We start from the raw sequence: 24,446 nt of genomic DNA, 5'->3' as shown, positions 1-24,446 counted from the left end.
CCCAGTTCCCTCAGCCGCTCCTCATCAGACTTGTTCTCCAGACCCTTCACCAGCTTCGTTGCCCTTCTCTGGACACGCTCCAGCACCTCAATGTCCTTCTTGTAGTGAGGGGTACAAAACTGAACACAGTGTTCGAGGTGCGGCCTCACCAGTGCCGAGTACAGGGGCACGATCCCTTCCCTAAGTGTTCTTTGGTGTCAGGAGTTATGTGCTGGAAAATGCCACAAATGTTAGTGAAGTTTAGTTGTCCGCCTTGTGTTGCAGTTTAAGTGTTGGAGCAGAGGTTTCAATTCACTAATTCATGAAAGCCTGAGAAATTCCTTCTTTCCCTCTCCTGTTCCTCTTGGTTAACAATTCTTCACAAAGACTTTGAAGTGTGTAGAAGCTGAGGAGTTGGTAAGACTAAATCCTATCTTGCTAGAGTGATTGTCTTCTACCTTGGCCTTACTTGAAAACCAAAGCTGTCCTAAGGTTAATATTGGTCTAAAAATCTGGCTTGTACTTTACCCCAGAAGTCTGGAAACTAGCTGTATTATTGAGTGCTTTTAGTTTCAGCAAAATCCTCCTACTCGTTTTGAAGGTACTGTAGAGAATGCATTCTCTGTATTTTTTAGGTGCTGTTAAAACTGTTTAGTTACTGTGTGAAGGTGAAAATAAATCGTCAGCAGTTGGTCAAGCCGGAGATGAACACTTTGAATGTCATGCTGGGAACTCTGAACTTGGTAAGGACAACCTGGACTTTCATAAAGTGTTTTCCATGGACTGCAATGAATTTAAACTACCTCTGACTGTCACGCTGCCTTATGACAACGACAAGAGATATTAAATATTGCTGGACTGGCACTGCAAATTATCTGTTAGCCACTCCTTATCTGTTAGTGAGTGGAAGTGTGTGGGTCAGTTAAACCAGTTACTGGTGGTGTTACAATAAGTGCTGCCATCTTCTCCAGGCTCTGGTGGCTGAGCAGGAAAGTAAGGACAGCGGAGGAGCAGCTGTGGCAGAACAAGTGCTTAGTATAATGGAGATCATACTGGATGAATCCAACGCAGAACCTCTGAGCGAGGACAAGGTGAGTGCCTGGGGCTCAGTGCATGAATGGAAATGTTGACTGGGATTCAAGGCTTGCAAATATCTTAATACAGTGATGCTGAGCTTCAGAAGCTGTAGAGGAGTGCTAAATGGGAGTCTAACCCTTGTTACGCTTGCTGGCATGTCTTAGCAGGCCTTGGAGGTAGGGCAAGAGGAGTGCTCTGAACCAAAAGCACTGCGAGGCTTCTTTAGGATGATTCTTGCACAGTCGGGGTGGGAGTTACTAGGCACTGCTTGGATCTGTTCCTTGCTGTTTTGGGCCACAGGCCAGTGAGAGACAAGAAAAGACACAGCTCTGCCTTGTTTTTTTGAGTGTTTTCGTACGTGTTGAAAACATGATTGATTTTCCAGCTAATTGAGAATAAAAACTGTATCTCAACTAGACTGAGAATGGGAAGAGTTTCTTGCTCATCTTTTGAAACTATTGATGTGTAGGAATCTGACATCCTTTGGGTTGGAATTATTAGACCTTTTTGACTGGAAAATGCTTTAATAGTAGGTGGAAGAAGTCAGGTGTCAGCTAGAAGAGTTGATACAGCCATTTCACAAGACATTTGGGAATGAGGCTGGGTTTTGTTCTTCATCAGGCTATCTTTATCAGGATCTAGCCTTCGAATCCTTCAAGGCTGGGAGTAGTCTACCAGCTACTAGAGTGAGGGTTTTCTTGAAGGTTGTAGATTTATTCCTGAACATAAATCATGCTCTTCTTCCTTTGCAGGGTAACCTCCTCCTAACTGGTGACAAAGATCAGCTGGTGATGTTGCTTGATCAGATTAACAGCACTTTTGTCCGTTCTAATCTCAGCGTCTTGCAAGGACTATTACGCATCATCCCTTACCTGTCCTTCGGGGAAATGGAGAAAATGCAGATTCTGGTTGATCGATTCAAGCCCTACTGTAACTTTGATAAGTATGTTGTCATATTTCAACTAAAAGCACGTGAAATCAGTTGTACTGACAAGTCTATACCTTTTTTTTTTCTCATTGATGCTTACTTCAGTGTAATGCAAAGCTTCAGAGATTCCTGGTGCATAAGCTTAATTTCCTATTTCACTTCTAAGCCATTTTTAAAAGAAATATGTGAGTGTGTAGCTCGAGAAATAGACCTTTAGAGTATATTCTGAGGTGACAAGGGTCTGAGTAGCTTTTCTGAGTCTCTGAGCTGGAGTAGGTACGTGCATTCAGCGCTAATGTAAGGAGAATTACAGGCAGAGATTTTCAGAGAGTCTTCAAGTTACCATTTCTTCTCTTCGTTCAGGTATGATGAGGAGCACAGTGGAGATGATAAAGTTTTCCTAGACTGCTTCTGTAAAATAGCAGCGGGAATAAAGAACAACAGCAACGGCCATCAGCTGAAAGATCTCATCCTTCAGAAGGGAATTACGCAGAATGCCCTTGACTACATGAAAAAGCACATTCCCAGTGCAAAGAAGTAAGAGTCACTACTTAACGTGTGTGATAATCCTGAACACCCTTCTCTCATTTCATCACCACAACAATCTTCCAAGAAAGCTGTTAACAAGTCCACATTCAGAAGCATTTAGACTTGGTACAGCTGTGATGCAGAGGGTCTGGTGAGACAGTGCTACTATAGGGATGGGCTAAAAAGCCTGTAATCTTCCCATTTGATACCCATCCAAGCTGATTTCTTGGATATCACAATGCTTTCTTTCCTGCCTGTTCCTTACCTATTGCGCTGTAACAGAGCTTTTGCTATTGATGGCCAGCTCGTGAACATAAAACAAATCAGAAGGCTAAGAGTTGACACTATGGCTATTAGCGTGCACAACATGGAAGTGGGAGTGTGAATGTCACTTCATTAATTAATGGAGGAGGGACACAGGGGGAAGGGTGCTTGTCTTGCCTGCAGCCTGCGCTCTGCAAGCTGTGCTGCTGGCTGACCACCAAGTGCCTTTTCGCAACGGGTGACTGCCCTTCAGCTGCTGCCTCTTGTTTTCTGTGCAGTTTGGATGCAGACATATGGAAGAAATTCTTATCTCGACCTGCACTTCCTTTTATCCTGCGCCTGCTCCGTGGACTTGCCACACAGCACCCTGCTACGCAGGTAAGGAGACCGTCTGTCATGGTTTAACCCCAGCTGGCACCACCCAGCCGCTCGCTCACTCCCCCCGCAGCAGGATGGGGGAGAGAATCAGAAGGGTGAAAGTGAGAAAACTCGTGGGTTGAGATAAAGACAGTTTAACAGGGAAAGCAAAAGCCATCTCCAGGAAAGCAGGGCTCCATCACGCCTAACGGTGACTTGGGAAGACAAACGCCATCGCTCCGAACGTCCCCCCTTCCTCCTTCTTCCCCCAGCTTTATGTGCTGAGCACGACGCCATATGGTGTGGGATATCCCTTGGGTCACTTGGGGTCAGCTCTCCCGGCTGTGTCCCCTCCCAGCTTCTTGTGCCCCCCCAGCCTGCACGCTGGTGGGGTGGGGTGAGAAGCAGAAAAGGCCTTGACTGTGTGTAAGCACTGCTCAGCAGTAACGAAAACATCCCTGTATTACCAACACTGTTTCCAGTACAACCCCAAAACGTAGCCCCATATCAGCTGCTTTGAAGAAAATTAACTCCATCCCAGTCAAAACCAGCACACTGTCCTGAAAGCCAAGTAGGACATGGCTGGCTTGTTACACTGCTTTTTGTGGCTGTAGCGAAGCAGTTATTTCTATAGTTTGAATTTAGGACTGTGAACTATACAGTACTGATTCAGGCTTCTCAGGGCCTGATTGTTGTTTTAAGAATGCTCTTTATCCAACATCCGCGTCTGACCTCTTAGTAATGGCCAGTGTAGAGGCAAATTGCCCCAGTCTCGTACGCAGTTTTAGGGTCCAGGCTCCATAGTCTAAGAGCATCATCAAAGAAGAAAGTAAGACACTTGGCAAAAATTGTTCCAGATCAGTGCTTCTGCTCAGCTGTTGTGGGTGGGATTAGAGGGAACAGTTACTGTCATGTGCACCTTTTTTCTGAAGAAAGTGCTGTGTTTCAATCCCTATTAGGTGCTAATAGGTACAGACTCCATTACCAACCTGCACAAACTGGAGCAGGTGTCTAGTGATGAAGGGATCGGGACGTTAGCGGAGAATCTTCTGGAGGCGCTAAGGGAACATCCAGAGGTGAATAAGAAGATTGATGCTGCCCGGAAGGAGACACGTGCAGAGAAGAAGCGTATGGCCATGGCAATGAGACAGAAGGCCTTGGGCACTCTGGGGATGACGGTAATGTCTGTTTGCACTGATGGCAGACTAGTGATCTAGTGATCTTTTATTTCTGTCTTGCTAAAACTGCCACACAGGGAATTGTGTAAAATGATTTACTGACAAATATTGCCGAGCTCAAGCCCATGGTTTGCCTGGTGCTGCTGGGAGAGTAAATACGGTTGCTAATAGCAGGCTGGGAAATGGGTTGGGCATTCCTGTTACAATGGTGGGGATGGTGGCGTTCATCATTGTCTTTTTAACCTGCTTGAGTTGTTCTCCCTTTCAGACAAATGAGAAGGGTCAGGTAGTGACCAAGACTGCGCTGCTTAAACAGATGGAGGAACTTATAGAAGAACCAGGTCTGACTTGCTGCATTTGCCGGGAAGGATACAAGTTTCAGGTAAAGTGAGATACGTTTGCAAAGCCCTCTCACCAGCTGAGGGGACTTGCCAGTATCCAGCTGCACAAGGGTTGGTGCGTTGGCTCTGGGAGATCAGGAAATCTCAGGTTTGGTTCTTGGGATCAGTAATTCCAGAGGTGGTTGGGAAGTGGAAGTGTGTTTCTAGTGAAAGCTGGAAAAAGGTTTGATCGGTGTAAGTCTGAGGTAGGGAATGGGAGAGATGAAATTCAGTGCAGTGTCAAAATAGTACAGAGTGTGAACTGTTATAGAAGTGAATGATCTTTAACATAGCTGTTGTGTCATTGCAGCCTACGAAAGTCCTAGGTATTTATACTTTCACCAAACGCGTTGCACTAGAGGAGTTTGAGAACAAGCCCCGAAAACAACAGGGATACAGCACAGTCTCTCACTTCAACATTGTCCACTACGATTGTCACCTTGCAGCTGTAAGGTACGTTCCGATCACAAGCTGGATAGTGGCGGTTGATGTTATTTTCCAGGGTGGTCTGGGAGCACGGCACTTGGCCTTGTAACTCGGGATGGGTTTGCTTATGAGTTGATCACTTTGCAGCCTGGAGACAGCCATGGGCTTCTCTGTTCTGGGCTGCTTTAATGTGCCAAATAGAGGTCAGGCCTGGACACTGAAAAGTGAAGCCCATAATTTAAAGAAGCTGTGGAATTGTCAATTTTTGATGGTTTCTTAGACAAAAACTTGCATACTGCTAACTTGCTTGGGTGTGGCTTGCTTTCTCAATACAGACTTGCTCGTGGCCGTGAAGAATGGGAGAGTGCAGCCCTACAAAATGCCAACACCAAGTGTAATGGGCTCCTGCCAGTCTGGGGACCTCATGTGCCAGAGTCTGCTTTTGCTACTTGCTTAGCACGGTGAGTAGAAAAAGTTACTTCTCGAGCTGTTTTGCGTTTGGATAGGTGAGTCAGTACGTTACCACAGAGGCATGCTAGTTTCAAACCATGGAATCAAAGATGATGGCAGCTAAATCATAGAATCATAGAATAGTTTGGGCTGGAAGGGACCTCTAAAGGTCATCTAGTCCAACCCCCCTGCCGTGGGCAGGGACATCTTCAACTAGATCAGGTTGCTCAGAGCCCCGTCCAACCTGACCTGGAATGTTTCCAGGAATGGGGCATCCACCATCTCTCTGGGCAACCTGGGCCAGTGCTTCACCACCCTCAGTGTAAAAAATTTCTTCCTTATCTCTAGTCTAAATCTACCCCCCTTTAGTTTAAAGCTGTTCCCCCTTGTCCTGTCGCAACAGGCCCTGCTAAAAAGTCTGCCACCATCTTTTTTATAAGCCCCCTTTAAGTACTGATAGGCTGCATTTAAGTAATCTTAGTAAACCTGAGCCATTTCAGATCCTACCATCGAGAGTACATCTCCTGAAAAAGTGCAGATGTCTGTTTGCTTCTTCGCTTCATGTAAATAAATAAATTCATTACCTCCTTAGCCCCCAGTCACTCCTGAAGATGCAGTGTGCAGTAACAATGTTGATTCATTTGCGGCCCAATGACCCCCTGCTTTACAAAAGAAACCTGTCTGACAGCAACAGATTCCCTTGTGTAGATTTCTAAACCTCTGTTGGATGGGAGCAAGCTACAAGTAGCCTGACTGTTTACCTAGAGCAGATGGAGATGGTTCATCCTGTTGTCAATATTCTGGTTCACCTTGTGCAGCGTTTGTACAGTCACGTTAGAAATCAGGAGTGGTAACATCTTTAATGCATTTCAGCCAGGGAGCTGTATCCCAAGCTCTGGACATGGGAAAATAGTATCGATGAGTGTGTATATATGTATGCAGATGGAATTGGCTTTGCCAGAGTAAGCTGAGCGCCTCCCTTTGGGGATGTTAAGTGAAAGTAGCAGTGCTTGCATTTTTATACCCTATTCATTCTTTAAAGCTTTTCTGTGAAATACTGGCTCAGATTCTGAGCTGTGGTGTGGAAGAATAAACTTTATTAAAGTTTTTAAAGGGTTTTTAATAAAGTAACGCTTACTGCTGTTTTTCAGACACAACACGTACCTCCAGGAATGCACAGGGCAGCGGGAACCCACCTACCAGCTCAATGTCCATGACATTAAACTGCTATTTCTCCGTTTTGCAATGGAGCAATCATTCAGCGTAGATACTGGAGGAGGAGGAAGGGAGAGCAACATACACCTCATTCCGTACATAATCCACACGGTGCTCTACGTCCTCAACACGTCAGTACCTTTCTCTTAGCAACAACCTCTGCCTTCCACTCTTAGTCTCAAAAAGGTCTATAAGGGCTGCAATCTGGGCTTTGTTACATGGCAAGAAAGATGGGAAATCACACAAAAGTTTTAGGAGGAACCAAATTGCACGTCTTAAGCAGACTGTTAGAGATTTACATTGTTTGGAGTAAAGCATTGCCGCCTGAATATGCAGGATAACAGGGAACCTATTGAGTAAAACCAATTGGGAATTAGCTTCACTTTCCATTCTAGATGTAATTATTACCTCTGGGGTGAGCAACAGGGTTATTAGATTAAAGAAACACTGCCAGCTTAATTTTCTCTGGAGCAGACAGAAGAGAGACACTATGATGAAGTAATTGTTAGTTGAAAACTTAACCCTGGTATCATTTTATCCGATATTAAAATAACAATCAGTTTTGGTTTGGGTTTTGACATACTGGAATTATCCTGTAGTGGTCAGGTCCATCAGATTTTCCTGACATTTTTAAGAATTTTTTTTATCATTATTATTAACCAATAAACAGCAGCATAGGAACACTTCTGCTGAAGTGTTTCAGTAAGATCTTATTTACGCAAAGCATAGTAAGATAAGGGCGTGCTTTGGCTTGACACTGTCTAAGTGTACGAACCTATAGGCACCTAAATGCTTTGGAATGCATGAGCTGGTTCTGATAATACAGTACTCCGTGTGAAAATGTAATGCCCATGCGCCTTTTATTTGTGTAGTTAGATACTAGAAAGTAATACTAATTAGATGAGGGTATAAATGTTAAAATATACACCTCTTCAACCAAGGTCACTCCAAATGGAGTGCAATGAAATCTCTCTCACTTTCCTGCCTGGAACTAATCAACGTTTTGGCTTTAATACAGTTTGTCCATTGTTTTTAATATCTATCTCCAGATCCCTGTGCTATTGTTTTCTGAGTCCCTTGGGAGACAAATAAATGAAACTATTCTTTTCATCTCGTTAGTCTGCTTACTGGCACCAGAGAGCCCAGAACCCGCTGTGCGGCTGTTGTATAAAAATGCATTATGTAGTTTCCAGACATTATTTTTTTCTAAAGACACGTTCGATATGAAATGGAGAAAATGAAGAGCTACTAGTTGGCTACCAGCTGCATCATGTAGCAAATTAAAAGGTCACACAAGGCTGATACTCAGATGCAGCTTTATCTGCTAGGGATACTGCTTGTACCTTACTGATAGGGAGGGTATATCTAACTTAAAAATAGAGGGACCTACCTGGCTGGCAGCCTCTTCCTGATGAAGTAGAGCAATAGGCTGTGGTGAAGTGTGATACATCTTCGCAAGGTCTACTGTAACAGAGTTTGCACAGTCAGCTCTGGGGTGTCAGCACTCCTGAAGAGACTGGAGCTAGGGGAAAGGAAAAAAATTATGTATATAAGCTTACAGTAAATACACTATCTTTTTGGTTTTGAAATGGGCCTGTATCTTCTCCATGATTGCTTTTGCGGTAGATGAGTAACATAAATGGATTCTAAGGTCTGGCTGTAGGAGCTGCAGTCACGTGCTTAGTGTCAGATGGGAGACGGTACAACCTGAATACATGGAGTGGCTGGCCTGACTCTTTTTTTCCTCTAAAAAAAGGAAAAATAGCTCTACAGTAGTATTGCCCTCTACTTGGGCAATGCCAGCTGCCTTGCAAACCTTTCTAGTACCACACACAGCTCCAAGGAAAAGAGAGTTTGCTAGGCTTGTGTGCTTCACTGGGAGCAAATACTTAACCAGTGGATGAATTTGGGAAAAACCAGATAGTGCAAAGCTAGCACTGCTTTTTCCTGTGTTTCCTTTATAAAAAGCTCCTGAGATGTAGCAAATTAACAGCCAAGAGCCAGAACAACTGCTGAAGCTTTTCTTGTGTTTCAGAACTCGAGCAACTTCGAGGGAGGAGAAAAACCTCCAGAGCTTCATGGAGCACCCCAAAGAGAAGTGGGTGGAGAGTGCCTACGAGGTGGACGGGCCCCATTATTACACCGTGCTGGCGCTGCACATCTTGCCCCCCGAGAAGTGGAAAGCCATGCGAGTGGAGATCCTCAAGAGGCTCCTCGTCACCTCCCACGCGCGAGTGGTGTCACCAGGGGGAGCCAGCAGGTTAGCCACGACCCCACTGCTGCTCTGCAGCTGCCAGCTTACTCATGTTACTGTCACAGTAGTCAGAGCCACCCGGCAGCTTATGGGGAGCTAAGGAAAGGAGCGTGCATATTTTAGAATAGCAGATATTAACCCTTCTGAGTAGCTTTGTACTCAGCGTTGCGGAGGTACGAGCAGGAACATTCAATTCTGGATGTTTTTTGGAGTGGATCGGTCAGTTGATCAGTGGAAACGATGCTTTTCCTAGGAGTATAGCTAAAAGTAGGAAAATGGTAAGATGCTGATTTCCCCCCCCACCTCAAGTGAAACACTGTAGTAACTTCTGTTGTGTGCTGTTTCGGAGCTGCTAGCATGCTCTCTGCTTGCCTTACTAAAGAAGCTGTTTCTGTACTCTTTTGATCAGTGCACCAGCTTCCTTAAATAGAAAAATAGAAATAGAAATCAAATGCCACTACTTTTAAAAAAGAAAAAAATCAATAGCAGCTGTCAAGCACTTGAAGTACAAGAATAAGTGGCTGTGCCTGCCTGACAAAAGCACATATTTCCAGAGAAGGAAGGGGAATTCCAGTTTCTGAAAAGATGATTTTAAATAGCTGTCATAATTAGGAATAAATTCATTCTTATTCTAAGTCGCCTTAAAGGGCATTCTTATTCTGATGACATTAATTATGAGTTTGATAAAGTCATTACATTGTAGTAACACACAACACAGCATGCATCAATGCTATTAGAGGCATCGAAAGTGAAGGAGCCCTTAAAGGGGCTCCTGTATTGATTTCTGTGCTAGTTTCTGCTGCTCAAGCTCAGCCTGCTCTGTGTTCCTGTCTCCTATTTCCACCACCCTGCCTGAATTCTGGGAAAGGGGGTTTAACAGTTACAGGAGACACTATCGTGGAGGTCTGTTTTCTCAGACACAAGGGTGTGCAGCTTTTCATGTGGCCTGCGAAAGAGACTGGTAAAGCAAAGCCCCTGTGTGGGTTTGCCCTGGATGTTTGGTGGTTTTTAAAACCCTCAGTAAATGATTCTATTTCTTTCTCAACTTAATATCTAAGCATGTATGTAATAAAAGCATATTGAAATGGACATGGCAAGAAACTTCCAGCTAAACCATCCAACCTCTGGAATTTCAGGGGAAAACACTCAGAAATAGTTCTCAGGAATTATGTCAAGGTTTATTCAAGGGCTTTCTTTAATCCCTGCAGACTAAGAGAGCACAAAGCTTTCCACTGATAATACCCCTCAGAAATAGAAATATGGCAATTCTTATTTCCAAGGTCTGTGCTTATTTATTCTTGTGGAGAATCAGGAAGAGGGCGATGGATGGTGAAATACTCTGCAGATAAGTGCCAATACCTTGAATTTGTAGGCTAAGGCAAAGAAGAAGCCAGCATCTGTAACATCAGAGTAATATGTCTGCGTACAAAAGATTAAAATTAGCATTCCACGTTAGATGCGGTACAAGGGTGTTCTCTGGGAGCACCACCATTCAGAGTACCTCGGGGCGCTGTGGACTGAAGGTTAGAGACGCAAGGACTCACTGCTACCTTTACTGGGGGAGATAGAGAGAAGTCACTGTAAGAACCAACAGTGCATCTAAAAGCAGCTGAGGATCAACTCGTGATCCTAAAAAGGGCCTGTAAATCTTACTAGTGAAGGTGCAGGCAATACTCTACGTTCCCTCGTACTTAAATGAAGGCAACAAATACTGCCTGTGCCCTGTCCCGTGGTTAGGTGTTTTATCCAACTGCTCAGCTGGATTAGTCAGTATAAGACAGATTTGAGGAGAATCTAGTCAAAAATGTCTTCTGTCTCTGCCAGGAGCCACAGCTATCACAGTTTGTCTGCAAGACCAAAGTGAGGGATACTCGGCACCTTCTGGGTTTTAGAAACACTTTGTATTTAAACCCAGAGGTGAAATTACTGGGATGGGTAGGAGTTCTGGGTTTGTTCTTTTTTTGTAAATACAGTTTACAAATTCCAAAGGACTGAATCAAGCGACCAATTACCTGCTCGTTATTAATGAACCAAGAATTCTGGCTAGAAAAATCCTACAGGCACTTTGCAGTGTAGCTTTCATCTGGAGTTTGGGAGGAAAATATCCTTTGGATTTTTTTCCCTTTGCTCCTGACTGTGACCTTTCTAAAGTATTCATGAGAGAAGTGAGGCTCCCAAAGTGTTAACGTCTAACTTTCTGCTGGCAATCCATGCATAGCTGATGAGCCTGAACCAGCTTACATTAATGAAAACGCGACAGCTATTATATGAAGTAGCTGTTCCAGAAGGTAGCTACCAGACTTAACCCACAAGGGCCTTTTAGTTTTCAATTAAAGGAGCAGACTCCAATTAGATCAAAACCATTCACATAAAAAGAAACTCTGTCTTGCAGTATTTGGGAGTCTAGAATTAGCCTCGCTCTAAGTTGCTGTTCTTCCCGTGGAAATTTAGTCACCTTTACTAATTGGTTTTCCTTTAAATAATTAAGCCTAGCTGCTCAAGCAGACTGCCACCTACCAAGCCGTCTGTTTTAAGGGCAGACACACAAATGTAGCCTTTTAGAATAAGAGAAGCAAAATGTGAATTTCCCTCCAAAAAACCCTACTTTTGGCAGATTGCAGTTGGACCTGTGGTCAGACGATATCCTTTTGTCTTGCTGACTTGCGTCAGTGGCAGCTGAACTAGTTCTAGATGCATAAAAAAGGGCTTTTTTTTTCCAAAGCTTTTAAGTGGCGAGCAGGAAGCGGCATGTGATGGAGGCAGATGTACCTGAGAAACGCATGCAAGAAGATTCCAAACCCATTAGAGTTGCTGGCAGGAGGTTCCGCCTTGCCAGAACCTGTTTGTGATTAATCCTGTAAACTTGGGGAGCTGTTATCCCAGGACAGCTCTGCACCTTTTATAGCATTTCTCCAGCCAGATGCTGAATTTCCAAAAGCAGAAGTCCTTTCATGGCGATAGAATAACCAAGAAGACATTAAATGGAAAATCCTCTGTAGCAGAAAGCAGAAGTCCTTTCATGGGCGATAGAATAACCAAGAAGACATTAAATAAACCTTGACATAATTCCTCCATTTCCTCAAGGGCAAGATATTTCCCTCAGAGTCTTTCAGAAATGTTTTTGTGAGGTAAAAGCAAAAATACGTTCTCTGTCATTGATACAGACTGTGTCTGAAACGTAGATTTAGTTATTTCTTCAGGAATCTCCTGTACTCCAAGCAGTGAGCATACAAATGGGGGCTGTGCATTGTTTTTTCCGACTTTGCTGTTGACTTCCTAGGTAGTCTTAGCAGTGCACTTCCCTCTGTGCTGCTTTTCTTCCTGTGAAATAAGGTTTTATTGGCTAACTGCTTTGGTTACGCTAGGCACAGCTGGTAAAGCGACTTCCTACCCATAGGAATCGTTGCACAGAAATTACGGATGCCTAATGTTTGTTTCGTGTCCAAGGGCACACAGCAAAGCTTACTCGGAGCCATTCCCCATGCGCATTATTGATAGGCTTTTTGGCCGTTTCAGCTTTCGTCCTATTCATCAAATCGGTTACCAAAGCATAGTAAAGTGATTAACTCAAAGATTGATTTCATTATCTTCCTAGACTGGCAGATAAGACAGTGAAGGAATACGCAACGTACCGCTCTGGCCTTCTCTTCTGGGCCCTAGTAGATCTCATTTACAACATGTTCAAGGTAAGAAAAAACATTGAAGTTCATCTGTATCAGCTTTCTAACCTGAGCAACTACATGCATTTCAAACAGAAGGCAGAGTTTGAAGCCCCTTTTTCCAAGATCCTTGTAAACATAAAACTTCACCTTGCGTGAGCAGAAAGGCCGCAAGAGGCTGCCTGTGCTTATCGCACCCCTTGCAATTTGGTGTCTGAAGGATTGAGAGACTTTTCCAGTTTGCAGCACTCCTCCTGTATTGTGTATTTGCCTACTTTTTCTGTTCATCGTTCACTAAAGCAAGGACATTCAGAGCTGCACCAGGGAAACAGTTGGGTAAGGAAGGAGGTAGGGGCATCCACCAGAAAGCAACTTGCAGCTTCCAAAGAGGGTTGAATAATTAGGGTGAGAAAATGCCTGCAACCTTGTTTGCATTCTGTACAAAAAAATTATAAAGTCACACATGGGGTAACTTTTTCTATGTGGCTTGTTTACAAGAGGCAGGGGATGCAAGTCCGAGAGCAGTGGGAAAAGGCATCAGGGTTTGCAGTTACTCTTCTAAATAATTAGTTTTTGGACTGATTTGGTCCCATTTTTCCCCTCTCATAGAAGGTGCCTACCAGTAACACAGAGGGAGGCTGGTCCTACTCTCTTGCTGAATTCATACGACACAATGACATGCCAATACACGAAGCTGCAGACAAGGCCCTGAAAACCTTCCAGGAGGAGTTCATGCCAGTTGAAACGTTTTCTGAGTTTTTGGATGTGGCTGGTAAGTGTGTGCTTTCCCTTTTATAGGCTGTCTTATGCAACTCGTGACTGCTGCTTGCTCGAGACAGCAGCATTTCTGACACTGCTGCAGCAGCTTGTTTGTACGAGGCAGCGAGAGGAGGAGACCTCGGCACTCCAGCTATTGCCCAAGCTATTTCAAAAACAGCTGGGAGACACGCTTGAGCATCCCCAGACAGGAAAATTTCTCTCACCTGACCCTGCGGGTCCTCCCCCTGCTCTGTTAAAGATACATACTGACATCACAGCTTAAGGGTGTTTTTGGGTACGTGTGGTTTGAAGGCTGATAAACAGATGTGACAGTGTACTAGAGGCAGCAGTTCAGTGCAGCGAGAGTTCCTGCCATAGGGATTTTTGTATCCCCAGGAGTCAGGAGATGCTGAAAATTAACGTGCAGAGAAGCTACTCTTACTTCTGTTAGGAGTTAGTAGTGTCCCAGGCCAGTCTCTCACTGTCCAACATACGGAGCTGCCAGGCAGCCAGCTAGCAGGGTCCCTATAGTAGCTCTGTTGCACAAGAGCAAGTGCCATATGGATTTAACGTACACGCTTTGGTCCCTTCTGCACATGCATCCGACAAGGGTTTATCTTCGTCTTGTCCATACTTAAAATAACATTGCAGCTGTCATTATTAACTTACACATGCCCTAGCACAAATCCCTAACGTGGGCAGGAGAAACCGCTTTGTGGATCTAATTATTCTGTATTGTCTTCTTTTGTTTAAAGGACTCTTATCAGAAATCAGTGATCCTGACAGCTTCCTCAAGGATCTTTTGAACTCCATTCCCTGAGCCGCCAGCACAGAGAAGCGTTGGGCAGAGACTACACTAGCTTGCCTTCCATCCCTTTGTGTTCCTCCTTGTGCAGTCTGTCCCTTCCCTGAGGAGTGCTGCAGTTTTTTGGGTTTTGGTTTTTTTTTTTTTTATTTTTATTTTCTACCATTTTTCTTCTTGGAGTGATTTGGAATTTAGATTTGTTTTATCTTGTATTTCAGTGCTTCTATCTGTAAAGCCTTGTGTATTCAAGCTGGTTGAAAGAACTTGTACAGAGAGGAATCCAAACCAGTAAATCTTAATGCTTTAGTGTGCACCTCTTTGAAGTTAAATAAATCGAACAAATGGGTAAGATGGGTTTGACTAGTACTTTAACCATGCAGTAGCCTAAATGCCAAGTTCTTTCTCATCTTTTCTTTCAGAGCTCCTTCTCTCAGGGCTCAGGGCTGCTGCTCTTTCCGGCCCATAGTCTGGACTTGGAGACACAGGAAACAAAAGGCTCGTAGTGAGCAAAGAAGCAGACTGACACTGTTTTTACTGATTGTACATGCAGAGCAGGTTTCCCCTTGTGGGACATGAGCCTTAGAGACTTGTGGACTGCAAGGACAGCGTTTCTTTCCACCCCTTCTTCACCTGGGTGAGGGCAGCTGTCCCAACCGCAGTCATCTCCCCTGGCGCTTCGTGTTACCCCTCTCCAAGGCATGTTGCATACCACGGTGTCTTTCCTGACTTTACTCTCACCAAGGCTGTATTCAAAGCAAGCGCGCGTGTTGTTGCCTCCGGTCGTGTAGTACTGATGGTGACATTACCTCTCAGAGGGATGCTACTCACATCGAATTTGTTTTTTCTCTCTGGTAAAATTTTCAGCTTCAGCAAAATGCATGGAAAATAGACACTGCACACTTCTTGAGCCGGCCACTTGCCCTTTCGATAGCTTGCATTTTGGTGTGCATGCCCTGACCTGAAGCCAAGTACCTGCTTTGAATACAGCCTTGCCTTTTCTCACCCAGTTGTGCATGCTGGTAACTTACCTTTACCACCAGTTCGGCTGTCCTGTAACCCAGCTGACACGTGGTTAAGCTGGAATCTAATAAAGCTTTCCCTGTCCTCCTCGTCTCTGTTTGAACTTGAATTTCAGCAATCCTAACACAGTCCCATCCCATAAATAATAATTATTTTAGAGGCTGAATAACTCTGCAACCTATTTGACGCATTTTGTTAGTGTTGAGCACGCATTATGATTTGGCAATTAGCAAACGGGTGAAGGCGCAGTGTTTTTCTTCTCGCCTCCGTGGGTGCTTATGTCACTCCTGGCAGTCGGATTTGGTTCTGGGGAGGAGTGCTGAATAGCAAGTCACCTCGAGAAGTTTGGGTTAGTGTCTTGCGAGGGACTTGAGGACGTGTCAGTGGGCTGCTTCGTCGGTTGGGTAAATCTGTCTTGCCTTATGAAGGTAGAGGAGGGAGGCTAATGTGTGGAGTTTGTTCTTCTTTAGTACCGCGATACTACGCTTCACCTGCCTTTTAACCACCTAAAAGAGAAAAACACACCTTGTTTTAAAAGCACTGTAAAGTCAAACCTAACAGTCTTCTCTCCAAATAAGCAGCTGCAATGTACCTATGGGTGGATGCACAAGCATTGCTTACCGATACCGGTGTACAGTAGCTTGGGCAATACTAAAACCCCTTTTTGAGTAAATGACCTTTCAAATCAGTATGATTCCTCAAAGCAGCAGTGAACAGGTAACAAAAACCAGGGGTTTGTGGCTGTGGTTCTAAAGTTTCTCGCAATACGGAGAGTTCAGGTGCAAGACAAACCCCAACGCTTTTTGACTTTGTCGTTTGTCTAAGATTGACCGGTTAAGCTCCAGACAAGAACTATTAACGTGATTCAGAAAGCAGGGGAGGAATACTAAGCTGCCTTGCTCCCTACTTACTGTCTTTTCACAGAAAAACACATCTTTTCCCCTTCAGCCACAGCGTGCCAGGCAGTCCCTCAGCTTTTGCTTCACAGCTCTTGCCTCACTGGCACAAAGAAGGATGTTACAAATACCTTGCGCAGTACCTTTCTTCACCTTACCTAACTAGGTAACTTCAGCGTAGATCCAGTTTTTGCTGATGCGAATCCTGGTATAGCTCTGTTTATGCTGGCACAGGTCTTTTGCGAAAACAGTCTCTGCTATTGCAGGAACTGGTAAAGTTTATACCAGCAAATAATCCTCTTTCTACCCGTGCAGTTGGATCAGCAGATCCTTAAACTTACCAGGAGCAGAACACGATCGCCATTTGTTCACCGATGTTACTACAACTGTGAGGAAGTAGAATCTTAAAAGGAGGTCATAAACTGTGTCCTTACCAGTATAAGCACAGTTGCAATAAACTACTTGGAGCTATCCTAGAGGGTTTTGCAAAGGCCCAGAGATGTATTTTGGAAAATAAAGGCGGCATATCAAGTGCCTCCCTGCCCAGAGCATGAGAGGGCCGTGATTTACGGGGAAGCCAGATTGGAAAAGAAGGTTGAAACAGCATGATAGTGCTTCTGCGGAGCAGAATAGCTTGGGAGGGACTAAAGACTAACAATAACAACCCCAGAAGACCTAGACAGGGACAAGAACAAAAGAAAAGTGTTTTGGAAAGTTTCAGCTGACGCAGGCCACACACAGAGGCTCAAACATTCGCAGTACTGCACAAAGGCGATGCGCTCCAGGCTGCAAAACCCCCCGCAGGCTGGGGCTGGGGAAGTCAGCAAAGACTTTTGGGGGAAGCGTGTTACTTAAATTAGAACTAAGAGAGGAGCAAGACTGAGGGAAAATGCCTCAAAACGGATAAAATGATTCAAACTGATGAACCAAATCACTAGCCGAACAATAAAGAGTCAACCCTCTCTCCAAAAAAAATAGTTTATTTGCAAGAGACATTTTTTGGGGAAAAAAAATCCTTTGCGATGCACGAGAGCCAGTGTGACCCCTGCGATTGCTTTGAACCTGACTTCATGGGCAAGAGCTTCCGTGAGATGATCTGGTGTCCTTGCGATGGCTGTTCAGACTGGGTCAAACTCTGGTAATTGTTTATTAATTCATCTTGGGAACGATACCTCCCAGGGAGAACAAAGCACCCAGCCCTGCCCCGGGCACCAGCTTCGGCAGGGACGCGCCAGGCTCTCGCGCCTGCAGCAGGTAAAAAAGCCCCCCTGAGCCTGAGTTCATTAGTTGCCACTGCCACGACTCGCTTCTGCCATCGCACAAGCCCATCGGGCAGGTGGTACCCGAGCAAAACCGCCTGGCACCCGGGGCTTGTTCCGTAAAGATGGGAAGCCCTTGACCTTCCCCCTCGTGTGTCATGATGGGTTCCTTTGTCCTGCTGCCTCCTCCCGTCGCAATTCCCTTTTTCAAGCCAGGCAAATGCCCTTCTGGAAGCTTTGCACGGCTGGGTGCTCTTTCCGACAGCTGTCCTGCTGGGACGGGAAGCCTTCCTCCCGCTCTTCTCTGCCCTGCTACCGACGCTTCCGACTAGCTCTCCGTCCAAGTTTCTCTCCTGTGTTTTGTCTCTTACTGCAAATGCCTGGAAGTATTTTCAAACGGGCGGTGGATTAGAGCTGCTGAGCATAAACACACTGTGAGCTGCAATGTTTCGATGCCATAAAAGATTCCCTGGACTTTTTCTGATGCAGGAAAAGTGATTTATCTCCCTGGACACGCGTCCATGCGGCTTGTTTTTCAGGCAGGCCAAGGACACGTGGATCACGTGCGTTCAGCAAGACCGTGGTGGAGCCTCGACGATTACGTGGGTACATCTCGGGGTTGCAGTTTCCGATGCAGAAATTTGGAGCGAGAAGCCTCTTTTCCTTTTGTCCAAAGGTTTTGGGGAGCCTTACTATGTTTGAGCGCACACAGTACCGAAGGCTACCTCGGTATTAAACAGCAAAAAACCCTTTCATACAAAACCATTACCGGTTTCTGCCGAGGCAATGCTGAGACGTTCCTCAAGGAGCCTACAGCAAAGAAGCGAGACACCAGACATGCACCGCTGAACCACGTGAAAACAGCTCCTACGGCGGGGCTTGCGCTTACCCTGGCAGAAGAGTTTGTGTCGTGTGTTGGCTGAAACGGGGTTCGACGTTTTTATTTTACCGAAATGCCTCCCAAGGTGCCCGAACCGCTGGCTCTGGGAAGCACAGAGGCTTTTCTCCGTGCCGGGCAGCTAATTCCCAGGGAAAGACCCCCAGTTTGCTCATCTGAAGGGCACAGCGCAGGGCTGGGCTGTCCCTGCTGCTGCAGCATCGTTAGCTGAATTATCCGTCCCCCGCTCATCAGCTCCTGGCTCTGCAAACCTCGTCTTCTTCCCGTCTTGCTCTCAGCATCGCCAGCCACTGCATGGACACTGCACCGTCCCCGTCCCTCGCCTGCACGAACCTGTATCGAGTCCCACGTGTTTATTTTAGCCGTTGAGCACCTTTTCCCCCAGGAAGATCACACCGGGCTCCGCCAGCCCGGCCCTTTCCGTCTCCGTTGCAGGAATAACCGCTTTCACTGCACTGTGAGCGCAGCCCTTGCAGCGCCCGCTATGCAAACAGTGGGCACCGTTGCGCCGGCTTTGCCGTCTGCCTGGGACAATAAAGCAAATCTTCTGCAAAATTCCCTCCCTGCCTCAGCCTGGCCTTTTGGGCCACCCCTGTTTTCGGTTTGGGGCTTATTCCTTACTGATTTATGCCCCGTCGAGCTTGAGGACTAGATCGGACATCCTCCGAGCAGGTAAGTGACATAAATGAGTACAAAAAGCACCAAGTCCAGGTTCCCAAATTGCCTTTAAATTCACAAGTGAAACCAGGCAAGTTTTTAGCTGCTCCGGAGAACGGCCACCCTGCCAGCCTAAGGAGCAGCTTTCCCAGCGCATCTCAGGAGACCTCCCGTGGTCCGTGCGAGCTTATTTAGAAGCCACCCCTTGGGTCCTGTTTCTGCTCCCCGCCTGCCTCCAGATAAAAAAAATCAAGCTTGGCCTTGACTTGTTTGCTGCACATCGCTGGGGCGCAGCCCGGCCACGTTATCACCCCAAGCAGGGATGATTCACAACTCACGCGTACAGAATCGAGGGCACGGAGAAAAACAAGCCGCGCAGCTTGCGAGGACCGCTGGAAAAGATGCTCGAGCGAATTAAGTACAAAATCACTTTAGGGATGTCCCCCCACGGTACTCGAAGTTGCTGGGAGAAGGCAGCCGCAACTGCCTGAACCTCCAGGAATAGTTATTCCCTTGCTCGTTTCCAAGAGGGAACAAAATAATGGTTAAACCCCCCTTTGTGGATATTTTTGGCAGGATTGATCCTGCTGGTTCACATCGACTGGAACTGCCGGCTCCATCCCTTTTACCAAAACCCCGGAGATCGGCAGAGATCCCTCTCCTCCTCCTGAAGGGCAACGTGCTGGTAGGATGAGATGCTGTTTAGCCAAGATTAAAAAGAAAACGGTGCAAATGACGCGTCGAGGGGAAGCCCTTGCGCCGTGTTTTAACGCTGAGACCCGAGGCAGGTTGGGGGCCCCCAGGCATCGCCAAAAGGCCCCCAGGCTGCCAAAAGGCAGCATCCCCAGGGGCGGGGAAACGCGGCTTTCAGCCCGCTGAGGTGTGTAAAGAGGCCGCTGCCTCTTGAAAGATTTTATTTATTTTCACAGTGCTTATTAAGCTTTTATTAGAGCAGGAGAACCCCGTGCTCAGTGCTATTCCCTGCATCCAGGCTCTGTCGCTACAGGTCCCAGATTTGAAGCGGGAGTTGCAGTCTCTCTCCAAACCTCCTCTCCTGCCCTGTAATGATTTTTCCCTTCGTCCCACCGTTGCCACGAGCCCAGGAGGGATCAGACGCTTTCCCCGTTGCCTAATCCGGGCAGGCGGCTGCTGCAGGGCTCTCCCGCCCCTTCCTACATCACCCCGGGAGCACCAGGCACCTCGCGATGGATTTCCCACTCCAATAAAGCAGGGGCTTCCTTCGGGAAATGTGCCGCTGCCCTGACACTCCTCTGCCTGACTCAGCCTGCTCCCTTCCCTCGTAAAATACAAACCACTTTTAGGTGAATCATAACCGAGCCTGAGCTGCGGGCGAACTCCAGCCAAACCTGGTGCAACCCTCCAGCAAAGTCCTCAGTGACCTGCAAATGTCCAGGGGGGCCCCGGAGCCGCAGGAGAAATGGTTTCAATGTAGAGAGCCCAGGTCTGCTTTTGTGGCCACTGCGATTAACCCCGACCTGCTCCGCAGGGGGAATACATTGATTTTTATATTTTTTTTTTTTTGCGTTGGTCTCATGTCACTGGAGAAGCAGGATAGTGCCCTCCCTGCAGCCTTTCTGGGGAAGGCGTATGATAGAGAGAAGGGCATATATTAAGCTGAAATTGCAAAAATTAAGCTGTTTGTGGTTTAAGTTCAGCTTTGATATATGAAGAGAGGCTGGGCTTTTTTTAACAAAAATATAGAAATATCAAAAACATCATGTTTAGTCTCGGCTGGTCTTGCCAGCGACGTCGGGTCTGGCCTCTTTTGCATCTTTCCCCGCCGTGGGGAAGCGGTGAAGGCTGGAGGAGGTGGGGGAGGAATAAAGGAGATGCTTTAATTTGGGGAAGGAGGCGGAGGGCAGGGCAGCCAGGGATACCCGCTTATTAATGGGCTGTCAAGCTCGAACCATTTAGATGTAGGGATCTTTACCACAATGATGATAACCTCAATAATTACTGTTATTAATAATAATCCCGCTTCGTGCTTGTTCTTTCCCAAGCGTTGTGGCAACAGGACCTCAGTAACCCTCGGCGCGTGCCCCTGGGGTAAGTAAGCACTGTCCTCAACCCCGCAGATGGGGAAATTGGGATGGGAAAGGGCTCGGGATGCTCCTGCAAAGGCTGAAGTCCTCTGGGGCTTGAACGCAAATTACAGCCCTGCATAGCAATGAAAGCTAAAACCGCGGCGCCCCGGGATAGCACGTGTGCCCGGCCGATAAAATCTCGTTTTCAGCCCCTAATGGGTGTTTGCGATGTTGCGTTGGTATCTCTGGTTATCTGTTGTGTTGGCGTTGGTGCTTGCCACATCGTCCAGGCAGCTGAGCAGCTGCGTGTCGGGACACCCCACGAGCCATTCTTTGGGCGTTTAATCCCTGCAACTTCTCCCAGGCCATTTTTTTTAATCTTATTTAATGAACAAATATGAGTGCGTTCTAAACCCAGCGCCATCCTTTAATTATTCCTAGTATTTGATGACAAAAAGCTAATTCCCAAATGATGAGATCAGACATTAAAGGTATGTCTCCCGAGTGCCAGGTCATTAATATTTCTCTTCCCTCGGTCCGTATTTTGCCTGCTGTAAGCAGATTTGATATAACAAGCTCGGTGACTGCATCAGCTGGCGCGGTGGAAAGGTATTTACCAGCCATAGGCCACCGGGCTGCATTATGGGCTGGGAATCATTGAAAACAGGGCGTCTAGCTGTCAAGGTGCTCCACCCGAGGACCTCTCCCTCAGAAACACCCCGGGACATTGGGAAATCCAAGAGGGGAGCCGCTCCGAAAGCTTCGGCTCATTGACTCACTCCGCTGACACCAAGTTTTCTTGCGGCTGCTACGAGCATCCCTCCGGGTTCAGGGTGGGAGGCGGAGGGCTGGAGTGGTCCAGGGGGCGATAGCAAACAGGATCCCCTCTATATGGCAGACCCCGTTGTCCCACGCCGGCGGAGAAGGAGGGGAGGCAAGAGATGCCTGCCCAGGGAGCGGGATGCTCGGAGGAAACCCAGCCCCGGAGCGGAGCGGGGTGCCCAAGCCAGCCACATCCCGTACTCCCATCACCAGCTCCCACCAGGAAGCTTGTCTTCATCCTGTGTCGCGCAAAACATGTCAGGCTAAAAACCCCACAGCACAAGGAATGAAAATAACTCAGCTAATGGCTTCTGGAAGAGAGATTTAGACAGGGAGCTAAAAATACATCCCAATTCAACTTAGCCGTCTTCTGTGCTCTGGGCTTTGCTGCTCAACCCATCGCTGAGCCCAGCGCGGGCTGCGAAGCGTGGAGGAACAGCGAAAAAGAAATCATATCGTATCTTTTCCCAAAAGACAAAAATTCTTTGAAAGTTGTTCCACATTTAAATTAATCAGGCCAGGCCCTACCTGCTACCTGCAGAATGAAAAGCTTAGCACCAACGGGACTGAAACTGTGCGCTTGGGCAAGCACAAACTAACGATGCAGCATCCTGCAATTATCCTCAACGAGCTGCCAAAGCAATCACTGTGCCCTAAAACGCGCCTGCGGCGGCCTGTATGGGCTTATTGATGCATATTTGCTGCTGTACTCAATACAGATAGAAATATTTGGTTACTAAGGGAGCGATGAATATTGCCACAGTTTCCAAGGAAATACTACGGCATGTCTCAACCACTCCAACTCAGTGGATGCTTCCCAGTCGCTCTCAGCATCTTTATCTCTTGCTGCGCCCCTGCCTCCTGAGTTCACCCACCTTTCTGGGTTGAACCTGGTGCAGAAGCTTTTGTTTCCAAAATATTTACGTGATCTCCATAGAGAAGATCAGCCCCAGCCTGGGTGAGAGGGGATGAGGGGTGTGCTGAAGTCAACCAGCCTGGGTCCATCCTTTGCATCCCCAATTCACTGCTGATGGGCTGAGGACAAACGTAGCTCTTCGGCCGCGTGTGAGCAGACCCTCAGCATCCCTTTCTGCCACTGAGCTCTGTTTTGCGGTGCTGATGAACATAAAACCCCCAAATGTGGCAAAATGAGATTTTTTACCTCCGAAAAAGCGACTGGAGCAAAGGAATAGACCTGCAATGGGAGAAGGTGCTGGATTTAAGCAGCAGCTCCTATTTCACGTGAGCTGATAGAACAGGTAGAAAGTACACGGGGGAAAAAACACTGTTTGAGGAGGAGAAACTTCCTTTAAAGGCGATAAGGAACCTGCAGGGAGGAAAAATTGCTGGTTTTGTAACTGCTGATGTAACTCATTCCTCCTGCATTATCGATAGCAGCCAACCTGCCAAATATTTTCTGTTTCTGCAGCATGACGTGGTGACCGATGCAATCCCCAGCACGGTCCAAGGGCTTCCCTTATACGGCTTGAAACGATAACCCCGGTGACTAACCCGGCCCTTTCTCCACCGAGCGACACCTCGGCGATGTGCAAAGAGGCGCAGCCTTCGCGTCTTCGTGCAACGACCGGGTGCGTTCGGCGGGGTCTGAGTCACCGGAGGCAGCCGGCACGTTCTTGCCCATCTTCCCACGTGCCTGTTGCAGGGCGCGGGCAGGCAGGGATGGTTTCTGCTCCGATTTCTCAAGAAACAGCCCCGATGCTGATGCAACCGCGGGAGCGTGCGGGGAAAGGGGCCGGCTGGAATCGGAAACGCTTTGCCAGCTGAAAATGCAGCCGGGATGTGGCAGGGCTCGTTGCAGCAACTCATCAGCTGCTAATCCCATCGCCCCGCTGATGCTCGTGCACCATCACACGGGTCTGGGTTAGAAACCAACCGTTTTGGGGAAGGCACTGTTAAAAATTCCACTTATTTCAGCAGCCTGGTTTGCCCAAATACCCTTATTCAGGCAGCAAACTGCGGTGCAAGGGTAAGAGCCCCAGGTGAGCGATACTAATCCCAGTTTAACCACTGAAGCTTGCTGGTTGTTAAACGGCAGCCTCAGAAAGAAGCTACCTCTCGTGACTGCAGAGTCCAGGGTGAATAAATCACCCTTTTCCATCTCTGAGGTGGGTGAAGAGCAGGCTCGGGTGGTTACCGCGGCCCAAGGGAATAGGAAGGGGGATGAGGGAGGGATGCTGCAGGTCGCCGGGGGCTTTGGGGGAGATGCTGCTTCACCACGATGCTGGAAAGTCGGAGCCAAGGAGGGGTCCCCTCTTCCCGCTGAGGTTATTGAGTTGGGCATTTTTGAGGGCTTTTACAGGTGTTAAGCCAAAGGATTTTTGCTTCTTTGTTTTAGAGGGGGATTTGTTCAAACCGTAACTCAGTGGCGATCCATGTCAGCCCGGGGGAGCATCATGTATTGGCTGTGTGCAGGTTTTGGCTGGGAGAGTGTTAATTTTCTTCACAGTAGCTGGTACGGGGCTCTGTTTTGGGGTTGCGCTGAAAACAGTGTTGATAACACAGGGATGTTTCCGTTACTGCTGAGCAGTGCTGACACAGAGTCAAGGCCTTTTCTGCTCCTCACCCCACC

General features: G+C 47.0%; 2 protein-coding genes across 3 annotated transcripts in view; both read left to right on the top strand.

The window, feature by feature from the left end:
* UBR4 (ubiquitin protein ligase E3 component n-recognin 4) overlaps positions 1-15,363 on the top strand; it is a 76,749-nt gene extending 61,386 nt beyond the window's left edge. For both annotated transcript variants that reach the window (XM_019474745.1, XM_019474744.1), the window contains 14 exons: positions 615-722; positions 951-1,070; positions 1,809-1,999; positions 2,348-2,521; positions 3,055-3,154; positions 4,093-4,311; positions 4,580-4,693; positions 5,002-5,144; positions 5,453-5,578; positions 6,719-6,913; positions 8,818-9,042; positions 12,632-12,722; positions 13,305-13,467; positions 14,210-15,363. In XM_019474745.1, coding sequence (XP_019330290.1) covers positions 615-722; positions 951-1,070; positions 1,809-1,999; positions 2,348-2,521; positions 3,055-3,154; positions 4,093-4,311; positions 4,580-4,693; positions 5,002-5,144; positions 5,453-5,578; positions 6,719-6,913; positions 8,818-9,042; positions 12,632-12,722; positions 13,305-13,467; positions 14,210-14,274 — 2,034 coding nt within the window. In that variant the 3' untranslated portion in view covers positions 14,275-15,363. The remainder of the gene's footprint in view (positions 1-614; positions 723-950; positions 1,071-1,808; positions 2,000-2,347; positions 2,522-3,054; positions 3,155-4,092; positions 4,312-4,579; positions 4,694-5,001; positions 5,145-5,452; positions 5,579-6,718; positions 6,914-8,817; positions 9,043-12,631; positions 12,723-13,304; positions 13,468-14,209) is intronic.
* A 1,834-nt stretch (positions 15,364-17,197) lies between these two features.
* The window catches only part of IFFO2 (intermediate filament family orphan 2), a 48,360-nt gene continuing 41,111 nt past the window's right edge, over positions 17,198-24,446 (top strand). Inside the window, exons 1-2 of the mRNA XM_009289578.2 lie at positions 17,198-17,313; positions 17,974-18,036. Coding sequence (XP_009287853.2) covers positions 17,198-17,313; positions 17,974-18,036 — 179 coding nt within the window. The remainder of the gene's footprint in view (positions 17,314-17,973; positions 18,037-24,446) is intronic.

Source organism: Aptenodytes forsteri, unplaced genomic scaffold (genome assembly GCF_000699145.1).
Source record: "Aptenodytes forsteri isolate BGI_AS27 unplaced genomic scaffold, ASM69914v1 Scaffold61, whole genome shotgun sequence".
Taxonomy (NCBI): Eukaryota; Metazoa; Chordata; class Aves; order Sphenisciformes; family Spheniscidae; genus Aptenodytes; species Aptenodytes forsteri.
This window is presented reverse-complemented; position numbering and strand designations above follow the sequence as displayed.